This window comes from Penicillium verrucosum, assembly GCF_028828655.1.
Source record: "Penicillium verrucosum strain IBT 35672 chromosome Unknown utg000002l_segment0_segment0, whole genome shotgun sequence".
Lineage (NCBI taxonomy): Eukaryota > Fungi > Ascomycota > Eurotiomycetes > Eurotiales > Aspergillaceae > Penicillium > Penicillium verrucosum.
The window spans coordinates 19,136-35,710 of record NW_026643211.1 but is presented as its reverse complement, the minus strand read 5'-3'; the positions used below and the strand labels follow the sequence as shown (position 1 = coordinate 35,710).

At 48.0% G+C, this 16,575-nt stretch overlaps 8 protein-coding genes across 8 annotated transcripts; 4 read left to right on the top strand and 4 right to left on the bottom strand.

Moving 5' to 3' along the window:
* Positions 1 to 979: 979 nt before the first annotated feature.
* Positions 980 to 1,320, top strand: N7516_005675 (uncharacterized protein; the record flags this gene model as incomplete). Its single annotated transcript, XM_057218395.1, has 2 exons — positions 980 to 1,030; positions 1,096 to 1,320. 2 exons carry the CDS (start codon positions 980 to 982, stop codon positions 1,318 to 1,320), a joined length of 276 nt encoding a protein of 91 aa, XP_057072486.1.
* A 615-nt stretch (positions 1,321 to 1,935) lies between these two features.
* N7516_005674 (uncharacterized protein) lies at positions 1,936 to 2,133 on the bottom strand (the record flags this gene model as incomplete). The annotated part of the gene is made up of 1 exon (XM_057218394.1): positions 1,936 to 2,133. The coding sequence occupies one exon, from the start codon at positions 2,131 to 2,133 to the stop codon at positions 1,936 to 1,938; it is 198 nt and encodes a 65-aa protein (XP_057072485.1).
* Positions 2,134 to 2,760: 627 nt separating this feature from the next.
* On the bottom strand, positions 2,761 to 3,682 carry N7516_005673 (aminoglycoside phosphotransferase family protein; the record flags this gene model as incomplete). The annotated part of the gene is made up of 2 exons (XM_057218393.1): positions 2,761 to 3,001; positions 3,030 to 3,682. 2 exons carry the CDS (start codon positions 3,680 to 3,682, stop codon positions 2,761 to 2,763), a joined length of 894 nt encoding a protein of 297 aa, XP_057072484.1.
* Positions 3,683 to 4,166: 484 nt separating this feature from the next.
* N7516_005672 (trafficking protein particle complex subunit 4) lies at positions 4,167 to 4,739 on the top strand (the record flags this gene model as incomplete). The annotated part of the gene is made up of 2 exons (XM_057218392.1): positions 4,167 to 4,306; positions 4,364 to 4,739. The coding sequence occupies 2 exons, from the start codon at positions 4,167 to 4,169 to the stop codon at positions 4,737 to 4,739; spliced, it is 516 nt and encodes a 171-aa protein (XP_057072483.1).
* A 240-nt stretch (positions 4,740 to 4,979) lies between these two features.
* N7516_005671 (proteasome regulatory particle base subunit RPN10) lies at positions 4,980 to 5,991 on the bottom strand (the record flags this gene model as incomplete). The annotated part of the gene is made up of 4 exons (XM_057218391.1): positions 4,980 to 5,531; positions 5,596 to 5,815; positions 5,873 to 5,911; positions 5,966 to 5,991. The coding sequence occupies 4 exons, from the start codon at positions 5,989 to 5,991 to the stop codon at positions 4,980 to 4,982; spliced, it is 837 nt and encodes a 278-aa protein (XP_057072482.1).
* A 234-nt stretch (positions 5,992 to 6,225) lies between these two features.
* N7516_005670 (uncharacterized protein) lies at positions 6,226 to 7,379 on the top strand (the record flags this gene model as incomplete). Its single annotated transcript, XM_057218390.1, has 3 exons — positions 6,226 to 6,346; positions 6,400 to 6,673; positions 6,725 to 7,379. 3 exons carry the CDS (start codon positions 6,226 to 6,228, stop codon positions 7,377 to 7,379), a joined length of 1,050 nt encoding a protein of 349 aa, XP_057072481.1.
* Positions 7,380 to 9,038: 1,659 nt separating this feature from the next.
* N7516_005669 (GTPase-activating protein LRG1) lies at positions 9,039 to 12,900 on the bottom strand (the record flags this gene model as incomplete). The annotated part of the gene is made up of 5 exons (XM_057218389.1): positions 9,039 to 9,497; positions 9,550 to 9,836; positions 9,894 to 11,675; positions 11,736 to 12,438; positions 12,499 to 12,900. The coding sequence occupies 5 exons, from the start codon at positions 12,898 to 12,900 to the stop codon at positions 9,039 to 9,041; spliced, it is 3,633 nt and encodes a 1,210-aa protein (XP_057072480.1).
* Positions 12,901 to 14,593: 1,693 nt separating this feature from the next.
* On the top strand, positions 14,594 to 16,380 carry N7516_005668 (ubiquitin-conjugating enzyme E2; the record flags this gene model as incomplete). The annotated part of the gene is made up of 8 exons (XM_057218388.1): positions 14,594 to 14,626; positions 14,701 to 14,734; positions 14,813 to 14,907; positions 14,985 to 15,006; positions 15,060 to 15,156; positions 15,216 to 15,227; positions 15,283 to 15,451; positions 15,505 to 16,380. The coding sequence occupies 8 exons, from the start codon at positions 14,594 to 14,596 to the stop codon at positions 16,378 to 16,380; spliced, it is 1,338 nt and encodes a 445-aa protein (XP_057072479.1).
* Positions 16,381 to 16,575: the final 195 nt, after the last annotated feature.

Genomic DNA, 16,575 nt, shown 5'->3' with positions numbered 1-16,575 from the left:
TTTAAGGCTTTCCTTAGCCAATTTAGAAGCTAGTTTCGTTAAAGTTGTAGATATCCCGTGGCCTTAGTTAATTGCTCTCAATATACTAGTTTAAACGTTTATACCAAGTAGTAAGATAACTAAGATCTTCGGCCTCTATTCTCTTCTTTTCCTTTAGTTTTTGTTTTATAAAATGAAGGTTATAGATAGGTAGGATGCGTTTTAAAAACCGGTATACCTAGTTCTTATCTACCGGCGAACGCGACGCGTCTTCGCGTAGAATCATCGAATTTGCACACCCTTCTATTATCTTAGCGGTAGGCGGAGAGCAAGCATCATCTAGTATAGTGATCCAGCTAATTAATGCTTGCTCTTGATCCGAATTTAAGACTGAATTGGTGGCATGGCGCGTCGAACAAGAACCCCGACCGTGAATGCGGTTGTAGAACTAGGTATAGGGAACGCCGAATTCTCGCGCCAATGGTGCTATTTTTGGTTTTTTTCTAGCATGCCATGCAGATAGGGCATTTGCCAATGATCTCTCCAAATCTGGGTTTTTTTCAGGCATATTTGTAGGGTATAAAATGGTAGTAAAAATGGTGGGTGGTGTAAAATTTGTATTAGGCAAGAGTTTGTATTAGTGTGTGGTAACCCAACACCCGCAGGGGGGTTGGGTTGCTTGGCAAGAACCGGGTATCACCATAGTAAAAAACACAGCCCCTAAACCACCCCAGCCACATAGTACTTCCGTGATCTACTCAATAATCCCCATAATAATACAGTATAATAATGCCACCATTAAATCACGTGATCATATATGATAATACTACTATTAAACCACGTGATCATACATACTATTAAACACGTGGTTATGATTGCCTATACTAGTCTTATTTAGCTGCAAATAATGCAAATAAACTACTATATATAGATTCAAACCCAAAATGATCGCATATCGAATGGGAATCATTCAATAGCTGAGAAGTCTGCTCATGATAGGATGTCCGGTATCATTATCACCTACCTCAATTATGTATTCGATCGTCAGCTGGTACGAGGGGCCGTTCCTGATATCATGGCAGGACAAGTCTTAACCAGGCTATTCACTTATCGCAGTTCTCGTCAAAGGCCACCAACCTTGCTTTGAAGTCTCTGCGAGATCATGGAACTTCCGATTTTAACGTAGCCGGGGTCCTTGCCGAGGCAAACCGACTTCGGTTCAAATCCGAGAACCAATTCAAGTTTCGGGACTATGCAAATGCCCATTGGTCATTTCACGTTGCTCGATCCCTCCCATTTGAAATGACACTGGATGCTTTGTTTCAAAAGCTGTGCCGCTAAGGGAGAGTATCTCCTATTATAATCGAGGAAGATGCGTCTTTGCTTCTCTTACGTGCTGTGCAAACCGGGTGCGATAATGCGATTAAACACGTTTTGATTTCGTCCAATGTTCCCGTCAATTCTCCTTTAAATAGGAATGGGCGAACAGCACTACACTTAGCTATAATAGGCACGTTTAAGGGCTTAGTTCTACGTCTCCTTCAATCCGATGATATCAATGTGGCCGCTCGAGATGTCGACATAAAGACACCTTTAGTTCTTACATTTAAGAGACGGAATTTTCCCGTGGTGCAAGCCTTTTTAAACTTCAAATTAGTGTCTAACAAAACCAATTCTCTGATCATTGAGCTTCTACCACAAGCTGTTCAAGTATTGAATGCCTAAGACTCTCAATTTGCCCTCAAAATCCTACATTCAGCTATGATCAATGATAATAAGGCGCTAGTTGGCATTTTTACATCTAGTCCGGTCAATATCACTTCAAACACATATATGTGGAGTATCATTTACGCAGCAGTAATCCGTGGGAATAGGACAATCATTCAACTCATGTTCGATCCTATCAGAACACCCTGCCTCGATGATAACACAACACTCATATATGATCCACTCCATTTAGTCGCCGAGGCTAGCGATGAATATCTTACCAAGTTCTTCCTTGGCACTAGAAAGATAAATGCGAAGTCCCGCGACGGACGTGGCTAGACACCCCTTCACAGAGTCACCTAGCGATATAACGGGAGAAGTGAACATATGTTTCTCAAGCACTTTCTCCTCCTGGAGGCACCAGAGGCCGCCAGTCAGAGGGACCATTGTGGCCAGACCAGACCCCGTTACACATAGCTGCTCTGAAGGGTGACCTCGGAACCGTCCGCCTTTTGTTGCATTACGGCGCACAACCTAGGTTGGCTGATGATCAAGGATGTATACCCTTACATTACGCAGTCGAGAACGGCTATCTCAACGTGGTCCGCTCCCTTATCCACTTTGACGAGATATCTGTGAATAGACGTAACTCACAGGGGAGGACTCTACATATTGCCACTATCAAGGGCTTGGTCGGCATTGTGTCCGAAATCATGAATGTTCCGAATGTAGAAGTCGAAGCCTCGGATTTCGAGCTTGGTACTCCTTTATCATATGCAATAGAGCTTCGCCACGCATCTATTGCAAAGTTGCTGCATGATTCTGGGGCAAAGAGGCCTAGAATACCTGATATTCGGATATGTCAATATTCTTGAATCAACTTGGGCACCGATTAAGCGCTCTTAATTTCTAGACACCTATATTCTATATAGCTTCAACTCCTATAAGGGGATCAGATTGGCTTTGATTTGATTTTTTTTATTAAGCTAGAGCTACTATAACATATTCCTCTTTGGTCTAGATATATCTTTAGAATGCCCAATGCCTTAATTACTTCAAAGTTATCTGGGTTGTCTAGTATCGGTCCACACTATGCTTAAACAGTTTTAGGAGGGCCCCTTCAAGAGGACAAGGATCGAGCCACGTTTCGACCATATCTTCCCAGTCTCCTTCCCAGAGACAGTCAACAAAGAATGCACCATACTCCCAGTATCGAGGAAACCATCCAGCGGTCTCCCAATCGATAATGGTCACCTTAAATTGCCTTTCAGTAGAGCCATCGCTTCCCGGCTGCTCTTGAACCATAATATTCTGTCTGACCGAGTTAGTGTGAAAAGGTACACGGGTGGCCCTTTAGTGCTTGTGGTAGGTGTCGCGCAAACCACTTAGAAACCCATGGGTGTCTATCATTCAGCCCTTCTTGCTTTTGTGAATGATAGGCCATGCCTAGATGAAAGTCCTCGAATGTCTTGAAAGGCCCATTCATACGTGGATCTTCGTCCATCCATTTGAAAAAACGATGTTCAGCAGGACCTCCGGATATGCTACCGAAGTAGCTCGGGGAGGGAGCAGGGATAGCGCGTAATTGAGAAAATATACGCCTTAGTTGTTCACAGATAGACACCTTCTCATTCTTCGATGGCTCATCCCAGAGCTTGAGAAGATCAATTCCGGGAATTAATTGCATGACGAGGTAGAGAATGTCATCTTTGCGGTACATGGCGTACAGGCGTGGGGCAGGTACTGATGGATACTTCTCCAAGAAGAGTAGCGTGTGTCCTTCGTTCTCCCGGATATAGCGGCCATATTTGACAACGAAATGTTCTCCAACGATAGCAACATGTCCATAGTCGCCAGGGTAGCATTCACGTTTTGTTGGTACTATTGTTCCTGCTCGGATTTCTTCTGAAGTAGGGAGGGGACAAGGAAGCTGGCCAGGGTCCCTGAAGAACGGAAGTTCAGTGCGAAAACCAGTAGATAGAGGTAGCTCCGACATTTTAAGAGGTACTTTGCGAAATAATCGAGACAGGGGAGGTGTTCCTGACTAGATCACTAGTCGTGGGGGAACGTAAGATTAAGATTATAGAAGATAATTTCGATATAAACCTCGATATACTAGATGACCAGTAAGTAGGTAAGTAGAGTAAACCTAAGCCCGTTATAAAGGAACTACCCAGGTAGGTAGTTAGTTATAACTACGACCATCGATAGACCCCCGATTGGGTGTGTCCCCGCTTTATCAACGCGGAATCAACAACCTCCTTCTCCAATCCCCGCGAACTCCATGCCAACACCTACTTTTGCTGATTTAAACCAACTTCAATTATACAATTTATCCATACAATTGACCGGAATACATTGAGGCACATCAATAGCGCTCTCCACCCCTTACTTCTCCGGCCACGCTGTCCGTACCAGCGCCATATTCACCATGTACGTACGCTCCATCTGTTTGTTCATTGAATCGCACAGCAACTAATATGCCTTCCAACAATAGGGGTGTCTTCTCCCTGATCATTATCAATAAAGCAGGTGGTCTGATATACCAGCGCGAGTTCCAGTCTGGCCTGCGCAACCTCTCCACAAATGACTACCTCGTCCTAGCTGGCACCTTTCATGGGTAAGCTGCCAACACCATCTTTCTCCTGAAAATACCCATTTGACTTGGATTCTATAGTGTTCATGCAATCACTCGCTCTATCACACCGAAAATTCCCATCTCCCAACCACCTCCCTCCCCCGCAACCTCTTCAACAGGAACCACTGCTCCTGTGGCGTCCGGTCACTCCTACCCAAACCCCGGTGTGCCAGTCTCCGGCTTGGATTATCTCGAGACCGACAAGTTTCGATTGACCTGTTTTCAGACCCTGACGGGGACAAAATTCTTGTTGTTCACGGATCCCTTGACTGGTAGCGTGGACACGATCATCCAGAAAATTTACGAGCTCTATGCGGACTATGTGATGAAGAATCCATTCTATCAGATTGAAATGCCAGTGCGATGCGAGGCATTTGATCGGCATCTGGGGGCGTGGTTAAGGGGGAGGGCATAGCCCTGATTGACCATGGGACCACGCAGAAAGGGGATAGACATCATGACTTTACGAACTAGATACGTTTTGTTCCGGTACTTGTGTCCGGATATCACTCCGTCTCGTATAATACCAAATCACATAATATATTGCCCTTGCACACATTGTAGAACGTACCCGAAGGTCAACTCTCCAGAATACAGGACAAAAGCACAAGTAAACGCCGGGTATGCATCACAGTCATATTCGAATATCCGGACCTTACGCGGTGTCCATCTTGTCCTCGTCCTTCTTATCTTTGTCACCGCTGGACTCGCCATGGCCCTCCTCGGGGATATTGCCCAGTTGCGTCTTGCCCTCTTGTTCTTCCCGATCGCGCTTCTCCTTCTCCTGTCGGTTCTTCTCATCCTCCATCGATAAACGCAGGGCGAATGCCAGCTCCGGATCGTTTTCGGCGGCGTCATCAAATCCAAATCCACCAGCCTCGCCCTCGCCGCCCCCTCCGCCGACCTCGGAATCCTCGCCAGCTAGGATCGGGGAGAGCTGCAGCTGATCGCTGAGAAGATGGGGTCCGGGTGGGATGATGGCGAGGTGGGAACCATCGCCGCTCTTGACATTCTCAACGAAAGCCTCGAGCTTCTTGGTCTGATCGGATTCCAAATCTCCGAAAGCTATCACATCGATCGACACGTTGTTCTTCTTCATCTTCTTTGCGAGCTTCACGAGGGTCTTTTCATCTTCTTCGATGGGCGAGCAGGAGAATACGATGATGCGTTGACGCTGAGACTTATCCATACGGTGCTTGAGTGCCAGCTAAAATACCATGGATATTAGTTATTTAGGGCCCGGGCATCGGATATTGACTGGAAGAACGTACCGCTGCAACCTGGATGGTCGAGCTGAGATGAGATGTGCCGTGGATCTTTGTTTGGTGCAGCCCAGCGAGGATTGCGCCAAACTCGGGGGTGAAGGTTGACAACACCTCGGGGCCTTTTCCGCCCATGCTCATAAGGCCGACAGCTGACTGGGCGTTTACACGCATCTTTGCATTGTGGATGATGCTAACGGCATCGACTTGAGATTGCCACCGGGTTGTTCTGTGACCATTAGATGCCATGCACAGATGCAAATATAGTACCATCGGATATACTCACGTGTAGTCTCCATTGCGACTGCTTTCGCTGTTGTCGACACTGTAGCTTGGAGTCAGCAGAGTAAGCTAATATAGAGGATGAGCAATGACGGACATGATCATAGTAGCTTCGAGCGTCATGATGGTGAAATCTAGAGGAATTCACGATGTAAAAAAGGGCAGAACAGCAAAGTGATTAGGAGATCAGCGTATGGGGGATGAAGACGGATGACGAAGGCGAGGTGGAAGCTCTGTATTCTGCCACTTCCCTCCGCCCGGTCACGCTGTTTGTTGTGGTCCTCCTTGCTCCGCACCTTCACTTTAGCCCTTGTACTTCGATACATCTCAAGTCTATATCCCTTAAAACTCCGCACAATGCCTGCTATTAAACGCAAGTCGGACGCTATGGACGTCACCCCCACGGGTAGTCCTACCAAAAAGATGCGCTTGACGCAGCATCAGAAACAGGCGCTGATGGACAATCTACAACTTGAAAGTGGGTTAAATTGTGGGTTTACGGAGTGAACACAGCACTGATTTTGCCCACAGTTACTGAGCGGGCACGTAAGCTTCGTGCTCAATATGCCCTTCAAGCAAATGACCTCCGGGCGCGCATTGAGCGACGCGTCAATCGGATCCCAGTCTCGCTACGCAAGGCTAACATCGGCGAGCTCCTCGAAAAGCACAATGCCGCCACGAACAAACAACAGGTTGCGTCACCTTCTCGGAAATACTCGCCCACCAAGGTGTCGCGTAATATCACAAGCATCTCCGTAGACCCAGAAACCTCTACCACACGCGACGGTAGAGCTCGGAGGGGAAGGTACGATATGTCGCAAACCCAATTTAGTACTCTGGCTGACAAAATGTGTAGCCACGATGGCCACTTCTCTGACAAAGAGAATGCCCCTGCCGGTCGCGAGCCCGAACTCAAAAACCCCAAGCGTCGTGTGAAGCCAGCCGGACCAGGGGGAGCCTCGCGCATGGCATCTCAGGAAGTACGGGGCAACGAGAACCGCATTCTGTCTCCCAAGTCGAACAATTCCCGAACATACCCTCACTCGCCCTTCCGTGCATCCCCCGAAAAGGGTCAACCCTCATATCTGGCACGCCCTACCTCGCCGTTAAAACCGTCCAGTCCGTTGCGGTCACGCGGCCAGACTGTGTCTACCGTCAAGGACCAACGGCCTCCTTCGCAGGCTCAGAGAACTGCGACCCGCGCCGCTACAGGACCCAAGACTATTCGGTCACCTTTGTCGCGGCCGGCGACCCGACAGGGCGAGCGCAAGAATAGCACAGGGTCCACTGCGTCTACGGGCACAACAGTAACCAAGTCTACACGAACTGGTACTGGCGCAAGAAAGGCCACCACGGCATCTGCTGCAGCTGCCAAGAGGCCGGCTTCTCGCGCGCAGGCGGCATCAATGGCTGTGAAGAACACCCCCACTACCGCTGCAATGCGTAAGACTACCGCTCCGGCTGTGACTGAAACTGCGACTCGGACTCGTGCGCTGCGCAAGCGGATTTAGGATTGTTTACATGGGCGCATGGATACGTGTCTGCTGTTTTGGGAGTTGGTTGGGATTCTGTTTCTTTGAGCGTGGGTGATTGCAGACTCTGCAATGAACAATTTGAGCCTGAGTGCTGTCTTTTCATGTTTGATTCTTCGGCGTGATATCATAATAGGTGTTTTTCCTTCTCGAGTGGGGTATACATTCATGGCTTGGTCCGGATATCTGAATGAATTTCTTTTAAATCAATCCCTCGCCGTACGAAAACCATAGCCCATCCACGGGTCTTCATCGGTCTGTGTCTAATCAGTCTGAAACAAGATCGGGGATAAACACGCCACCCTTGTCACCCTGGCGCCAATTAGTTGGACTACTTTTGCTCATCACATCGCTGTTCAACAAGCTTGTGTCGGGTCCAGGGCTCCTGCTCAGATGCTCACCAACTGTCATAACACAGACATAGTACCATATCGAGAGCACTAGTCTTACTCCTTCCAGAATGGAGACTATCCGGGAGAGTGGGAAATTCGAAACTAGGTTTGGTTGGAATAACTTCGTCGTCCGACAAGACAGCATCGTATATTACGGGACATGGAATGATCGACCATCTAAACCTACCGATATCGTCAGTTTGAGAAGTTGAGAACAATCAGCACAGGGTACACAAAACATGGGCTATGGTATCACAGGAAGACTATTACCGAAAAGCTCCAGGCTTAACCGATTTCCTCTATTCAGAGCTTGGAGTGTGTGTGCTTCGCCGGCATCCATATCCGAATATTGCTACTAGCTATGACTGCCGAGAGGAGAATGGGTCGAGCGACTGATCTTCGCTTGATACGATACAAGGAGACCTTGTCCGGGAAGGTCAACCCTAGATATTTGAACAAGAATCAGTTCTGGGCTAGTGATCGTGAGTATCAAATAAAGAATTGAAGCGTCGAGAATCAAAGTATGGAGGTAGGTATAGATACATGTCGAGGGAAATGCATAGTGAGTGTATTATTCAGGACTTATCCACAAACATGCAAGGCTCTACAGTACAAGTAACCCCCTCAGGCAACTACAAGCACAGATATCATAGCAATCGTGTTGATTGAACAGATAAGAAAGGAAATAAAAGTTCCCTGGCTCTTGTTAAGCAAAAGGCCAGGGGAGAGAAGAATCAGAGAAGATAGGAAAAAAAAGGGTCTAGGTATAGCCGTAGCCTGGCCCAACAAAAAAAAAAAAAAAAAGAATGAGCATGCTCAGAAATCAAAAGTGAGAGAGAATGGCAAAGAAAACAGGACATTTATGCCCAGAGGGACAGGTATGGGTATGGCTGATCCCTCGAATCAGATGCAAATGAACAAAGATAAAAAAAAAAAAGTGAGGCATCCCAGCCACTATAGAGATAGAAAGAAAAACGGAAACCGATCAATAGCCACCAAGGTGCTTGTTGATCACTTTTGGGGGATTTTCATGGAAGGGGAAAAGAAAAAGAAAAAGGGTAAACTCCGTCAACCAGCCCTGTCACTCGACAAAAAAGAAAAGGAACAGAACGCTAAGAAGGTCCCAAGAAACAAGAAAACGAAAACACCCCACAGAGATTGAATCAGACGGATGGATGCATGTCGAGGTCGGATGATTATGTATCGCAGTATTTTGCAGCTGTGCAGGAGTATAAGGAGAACCAGTCTACCCAGTAACACCCATGGCACCTGCACTCGGACGCGGCCTGTAGGCCACATTTGAGGATTGGCCATCAGGTGCCCCTGCAATTGGCTGGCTACTGTTGCTGGTGCTACGGTCACGGTGATATGCTGCTGGGGGGGGAGGACCAAAATCAGGCCCTGTCTGGGGGTTGGTGCTTGTCGAGTGAGAGTGTCCACCGGGCCCGGGCACATGGCGAACCGAACTTTGCATCTGCCAGGCTGCATCCTGAGATGGATCGGTCTCGATACGCGCGGAAGCTGGAGTGCTGTTGGTTCGGTTGGGGGTGGTGATCGTGAATGTCTCGCCACCGTTCTCCGGTCTCTGTGAGAAGCTGCCTCGAGCAATATCGCCATATCGTTTGAGGATTTCCTTGGTTGTCACTTCAGCATTCTCCCTGAAGAGAGTTGGATCACCCAAGACCGATTGTAGGTCTTCTGGGATCTATTGATAGAGTTAGTATGAGTATGGGAAGACTTCAGCCTGGGCGGTTTACCTCGCAGAATGCGTCGTTATACGCGATCAGGGCATTAACGGCTTCAATAGACAAGAAGCTCTCCTCCACTGTGCTGTTTTTGGCATTGGGGTAAAGGATATTAGGCGTGATGACAGTTGCAAGATTGTGAATGTCCATCTTGCTTCCGGACTCTTCATCTACATGCGAGAAGGATGATGTCCAGTTTAAGAAGGCAAACAGGACTTCCATCGTATCACGGTGAGCTTTGGGAAGCAGACAACATGTCAAGTGAAGTAGTCGCCTCTGTTTCTCCGCGTCATCCATTTCTATGACACAGGTTAGCATTGCACGAGCAGACCGATAACCATAACATCAAAACCTACTTTGTGAGATGACAAATAGTCTGTGTAGCTTGAAAGTCAAGAGCGGGTCGGGCATCTCGCGGAGGAATTTTTTCAAGAGAGCTGCGATCTGTACTGGAGTTTCCTTTGTCAGATCAACCTGCTCATACTTGGTGTCGATTAGCTCCGCGGTATCCTTCAATCGGCGGATGTTGCCGTTCTTTCGGAAGACACCCTCGACAGACATGTCCATCTGCCGCATAGCGCAAACAGAATCATCAACCAACGTCGGGATGCGGAGCGCACCAGGGCCAACACCGTGACTTGACTCTGTGCCCTCCTTCTCAACTAAATAATCTAGACCGACACCGAAGACACCCTTCTTCTTATTACCCTTCTTGTTGTCTTTGAAGGCACGACCGAAGATGTTCCATATGGTCGGTTTGCGAGACTCAATAAGAGAAAGTAGCTCCTCCATGCTGAAATAACCCTCTACCAAGGGTTCCATCTGTAGCACGGCAACGTGGCGAACGATGAAATATTCCAAAGCAGTTAATTCCGAGAAGTACCGCTTGGTTCGAGTTGGCTCCATGAGGGCCTCCAAATTTCCACTCGATACTCCCCGTTGATGACCATGGTTGTACCTGGGCATCGGCTCTGTCCCCCCAATGAGCTTTGTACCAGCATGCCTGTAGGCATTAGGTCGCTGCTCCTTGGCTTGCTCGGCCGCAACAATACGGGGAATGTCATCTAGCGTCAAAGCATCCTGAGCCCCGAAAGTCAGATCCGTAACGGTTTCGCCATTGGCATCCCGTTCTTCGACAATCTGGAAACCGTGGCCCCTCGGGTCACTGCCATCATTGCCAGATGACCCCGGTCGGGCACTTCTGCCTTCTGGCCCGTTGATGATCCTGGATGCGCGGGCGTGTTTGTATGTTGTGGATAAGGTTCGCTCATTGCGAATGGAGCGTAGCCGACGCATCTCGCCGACGGTCTGCTCAAGGGATGTTTCTTCGAAGCCATCTCGCGGGGCACCGCCATATGACTGTCGAACCTGGCGTGACATCCGACGGCCGTCTTTGTTGTCATGATCATTAAGGTTGGGGTCGTCTGGGGCGAAGCAAGTTAGACAAACTGCCGGCGGGATGGGGGTAAGGTAAAAGTATCCTACCTGAAGGATGAGGCAAGGTTCCCCGGACCGAAGTACGGCGAGAAGCCGTGCGAGGGCCACTTTCAGTAAGAAAACAAATTGTTGCAATTTTGAAACTTGACTGAAACCACCCGTCACCGCAGGGCCAAGTTGCACCTGATGGGCGCAAGCGCCGCAGTATACTTGTTCCTCGCTGCCGCTCCACAATGCGTCTTGGATATCAGCGGTCAGGTCCTTCTCACACGATCTACAAGAAAGATGAGGCGGCTTGATGTGCCAACGACTCTGTCCCAATTGAACACATTCGTCGTCAATTGGTTCTTTGCAGGCGATGCAACAATCTGAAAGTTGATCGGCCAAACCTTCCACTCCGGCCATCAGGTCGACGGGTGTATCATCATCTTCGCGCCCGGCTAATGACTCCAGATCACGGAGATGCTCCAGGAAGTTTTGTAAACCGTCTGGCGCAGACTTCTCGCGTTCAAGTTTGAGTGCACCTTGTAGACCGATGCGGATAAGGAGTTTGAGGTAGTGGGCAAGACCAGTCACCAGGGACAGAAGTTCCTGGGTGACGCCGAGTTTGCGTACTCCGGTTTCCTGGGTTTTCGATAGGAGGGCGAAGAAAGCGACAATCTTTTTACAGAGAAGTTTGGCTTCGCGGCCATAGGAAAGTTCTGGTTTGGAAGAATCAGCGATCGCTCCCGACGATATAAAATCAGCGACGCGAGACTTACCTTTTAACTCGTGCGATTTGATATAATCCGCCAATTGGTCAACTGCACCGAAGAGGATTTCCACATGCTCAATGAAGCGCTTGGCCACGAGAACACCATCGATGTAAGCGCCATTGCTCACATGAAGCAGCATATCTGAGATGCAAGCGGCGGATGATTCTTCAAAGGTGGAGAGGGTGTTCCAAATATTAAAGACCTTCTCCTCCATAATATCTTCTTCGTCGCGGATATGCTTGCGCTCCTCTTCGCTGGCATCCTCATCCACCGGCGGAGGCTCCCATGTTTGACCGGCAGGGGATAACCGGACATTCCAGAACTTGTGGATCATATAACATTCGGGGTGCCAGTGTTGATTTTGACCGTTGCGGAAGATCTCGACGAACTGTTTTAGGATTGCAGTGTGACATCCATGGCATCTCTGGGCAAACTGGGTTGAATAGTGAAAGTGGCAGTAGACCTTACTTTCGTGCTCATAGTAAGAGTCCTGAGCACCAAAGACGGTCGGACAAACGGAGCAGGTAAAGTGCTCAATATGATACTTCCGGTCTAACGCTGTAATGTATGATCCACGTAGTGCGCCGCCGCACTCATGGCATAGGAGGCTGAGTCGTCTAAAATAATCGGTTTCGCAAAGTGGAAATTGGCAACTTGAATCTTCTGAATCGACGGGGAAAAACTTCGAAGCAACGATCTCGCCACAGTCCTGAAAGAAGTATGAAGTTAGAAAAGACCCCTACAAGGTTAGCCAGAAGAAGCAACTTACTTCGCACTTGAAACACTCCAGATGAAAAGTACCGCCCAACGCTCGCACAAATTGGCCAGTGAGAGATTCACCGCACTTTTGACACAGACGCGATGAACCGCCAGGGGACTTATTTGGACGCCCGTTCACTCGCGAGCGATCTCGGGGTGCTGAACGGTCGCGGAAGCCAGCCTGGTCAGGACCCAGGGTACGACTCGAGCGCCCACCATCCTCCTGGTTCACCGGAGTGGTTGGGCTTGGACCTCCCGTTCGTGTTGAGGGTGAATCGAACGGAATTAAACTGTCCTCGGGAGATGTGGGTGTATTTTTCGTGTAGTTAGCCCCGTAGCCAGAGGTGTCAACGGTGGGACGGCCGCTGGGGTTGCCTGCGACCAGGCTGGCTGGGAGTCCACCGGGGGGCATCTTGGTCCCCCGTCAGTAGAAATATGGTGGGGTTTGTTGGGTTGAATCACGCCGAACGCTGCATGCAAAGAATTGATAGTAAGGAACGGGCGAGGCGACGTGGTAAACGAGATTGATGAAAAGAGTTAAATCGAAGATGCAACGCGGTTGCAGATTGGCGGGAAATTGAAGGTAGGCTGGGCGCGTACGGTCGAGAGTCTGATTCTTAAATTAGAATCTCATGCCTTGGGTGGTTTACCCGGGGTCACTGTTGTTCCCTAGAATATAGTACTCACTCTCACGCCATGTAAAGATACGTGGGGGTGGCAGATGCAGTAGTGACGGAAATTGCGCGCAGAATCACCGATATCGAATTGGGAAGGTATAGAGGAAGGTTGCTCCGGACGAAGGGTCTGAAAGCGCGTAGGCTAGAGGACGCGGGGGCCGGGTTTCGAGGGGATTGAGAGCTTTCAAGGTGAGACCAACAGAGGGCGCGGATTATCGGGCGACAATCATCCCAAACTGAACCGGCAAATTCCAGGACTCCAAGAACCAGATAGGAAAAAAAAAAATTAAGGTGCAAGGGCGAGGGGAAAAGAAGTGGGCTGGGGAGGAATGGAGATGGAGATGGCTTGGGCAACTGTTGCCCCCCCCCCTAATATTAGTTCGGGACCCTATAGTCACGTGATCTATACAATTTCTATTTCTACTGGTATACGGAGGGAGTACTAGGATATTTGGGATATTTTAGATGTCATTAGAGGGTATTTAAGATTCAATTAGATTGGTTTAAATCAAAGTATCTGGGAAATATGAGCATTGCACGGTGTACCATGTGCATGTACAAAGTAGACACAGCATATGGTGTACTCTGTACCGGCCCCATGTGCCCGTATGCTTTTTATAGAACATTCTGTAGACTAGTTTCTTGATTTTTGTATTAATCTGCTTTAAGAACATTTGAAGTGATATCTCGTTTGTAAGGTATATTTTCCCCTCGTGTGTTGTAGTTGTAATAGAAGCAACCTTAAATAGCATCAAAGGTCTACATATTATGGGATTTTCTGTTGGCCCGTATATATGTTATAGTTCTCAGGTTTGATATCTTCATATAAAATACATCAAATACCTACATAGAATAGATAATATATGTTGTACATAGTTAACTAGTATCTTGTTTTGTAAATTCCCAAAGTTTCCAAGGAGATCCATGGATTAAGCATCTCATCAGACTGATCATTACATATATATTTATATAACTATGTATGTAACTACTCCGTAGACTAACATAGGAATGTTGATGTGATTACCCGTACAAGTGGAAAGTGAGAGGCTGGCAAAATGGGGTAAACAAAACCAAAATAGCCAGAAAAAAAAAGAAGAAAAAAGAGAAGATATATCTTATGAATATTAAAAATAAAGTAAACCCTTAGAATAAAGATAGAAAAGAAAAAGAAAAGAAAAGTTAGGAATTGGAAAAAACCAAAACCAAAAAAAAAAAAACATGACAAGACAAAGGTTGAAGAGACAAACTTGTCCTTGCGGGTTGATTTCATCAACCTGGGGTTTTGCCTTCTTTACCTCCTCTTCCTTCTTTAAGGACACCCTGCTTTTGATAAACTTCAATTTTCCAAAGCTCCTCCTACTCTCTTCCTTCTGCAGTACCCGTGTGGACGTATGATCAACTCACCACCTACAACATAGACGTTGCAAGATGGGTGACCAGTGTACTCTACGCCTCGTCCGAGTAGGTTTCTAACTATCTATCCATTTGGGCAAATTATCCCGGACCAATCACTAATCTCCGCATTTCTTCATCAGGAACTGAGACAGGTTGAGCGGAGTGAGCAACTTGGTATGAGATCTCCGTACCCGAGCGCTTTTGACACTCGAGGGCCACTCTACAGACATTCACATACTAACCTCGGTACAGCTTTCACTGTTCGGTATGAAGAAAGCAACATTCGTGACATACAGGCCCTCATCATCGGACCTCCAGGCACCCCATACGAACTGGGCTTTTACGAGGTAAGATCCACCCATCCAAGACTGGCCCGAGCTCGCTTCTTTGAACTATGGCTAACCAATTGTAATGCGTCTATCAGTTCTCGATCAAAATACCGTCTGGTAAGATGGTCTTCTGTCTCGTAGCAGGCACTTACTAAATTACAGCGATATAGATTACCCAGCAAATCCCCCGACAGTGAAATTACGGACAACCAACAGGGGCCGAACTCGCTTTGGTCCTAATCTGTATGCCAATGGCAAGGTATGCTTGTAAGTGCGCCCTGGGAATTATTAATTATCTTGCAGAGCCCGGTACTAACATCTTCCAGGTCGATCTTGGGGTAAGCTTTCCTGATAACATGGATGGCATTTATGGAGCACTAAACATCGCAACAGGACTTGGCATGGTTCTCGAGGTGAGCAATGGTCGCCTGCGCAGGGACTCGAATCTGTTATGCTGTCAATTCAGAGTCTCTTATCACCAAACCCGTATACACTGGAACCCGGGTTTGAGGGCAACGAAAGGGCGAACGACACGGAAAACATGGAGATCTACAAATCCAAGGTGGGATCCGATCTGTCTAGAATAAGCTTCGCAATGCTCACATTTTATATCAGATCCGCCATGAAAATTTACGACTGGCAGTCATCACGCCTCTTGAACAAGCCTTTCAAAATCCGTCCCCTCGTCGAGTGGCGCTAAGGGTCTGTCACGAATCGAGCGCGGAAGAGGATAGTGATGCCGAATTGGAACCTGAAGCCGGATTGCTCGCTCGAAGCAAGTTCCACGACTTCTGCAAGAGACGCTTCCTGTGGTACCTTGAGTTCTACCAGAATGCTATTGAGAAAGGTATCGCGGACGAGGCACGCAGACAAGGCACGTCATTCATCCAAATGCCATTTGAAGGCTATGGCAATACCATGAGCGGAGAATGGAACTACATCGACCTACAAACCCGTTTGTTGGCTCTTCGAGACCGATTGATGGAAGAGACGCACAACTGGCCTGTCGAGGGTCTTGCTCTGGTCAAGGAGGATGCCGGGATTGCAGTCAAACTGGCGGGTCAGCATGAACAGATTGCTGCAGAAATGAACTCTTGTCCTCAAGTCATTGATCTGTCGTTAGTTGATGACAACCCATTCGTCTGGAGACTCACCTATGTTGGTCGCAACGAGTCCAGACTGGAAGGTGGAATTATCAAGATAAAGATTTACATCAGTCCTCGACACCCAGAAGAACAGCCTCGGGTCTTCGCCGAATCACCTTTGTACCACATTCGTGTCTCTAAGCTGGGTGTGTTGATGTACCTTCCTTCGCATGCTGAAGAAATCCGCCAACACATCGATGGCATCATAAACACGCTGGAAGACGACAACCCTCCGTACAACCCCCTCATGACAGTCAACCCAGAGGCAAGTGCTCTGTGCTGGGGCTCGGAAACAGATCGCAGGCTCTACAGGCGCAAGCTTCGAGCATCTCTGGAAGAATCCTGAGGTGAGCTAGCTCATTGTCCCGGAATGTGCATATTTGCTGAGCAATGTGTCACATAGCAGGCTACATGTCAGTATTCGATTATGATTATCAATCCAACCTCGCTTGAACTGTATCATTTTCCTGCCATAGCTATGTCTTACCTTGAGTGATGTCCCTCGAGATGGTGGAGAGACTGGGTATCGTGGGGCATGTGG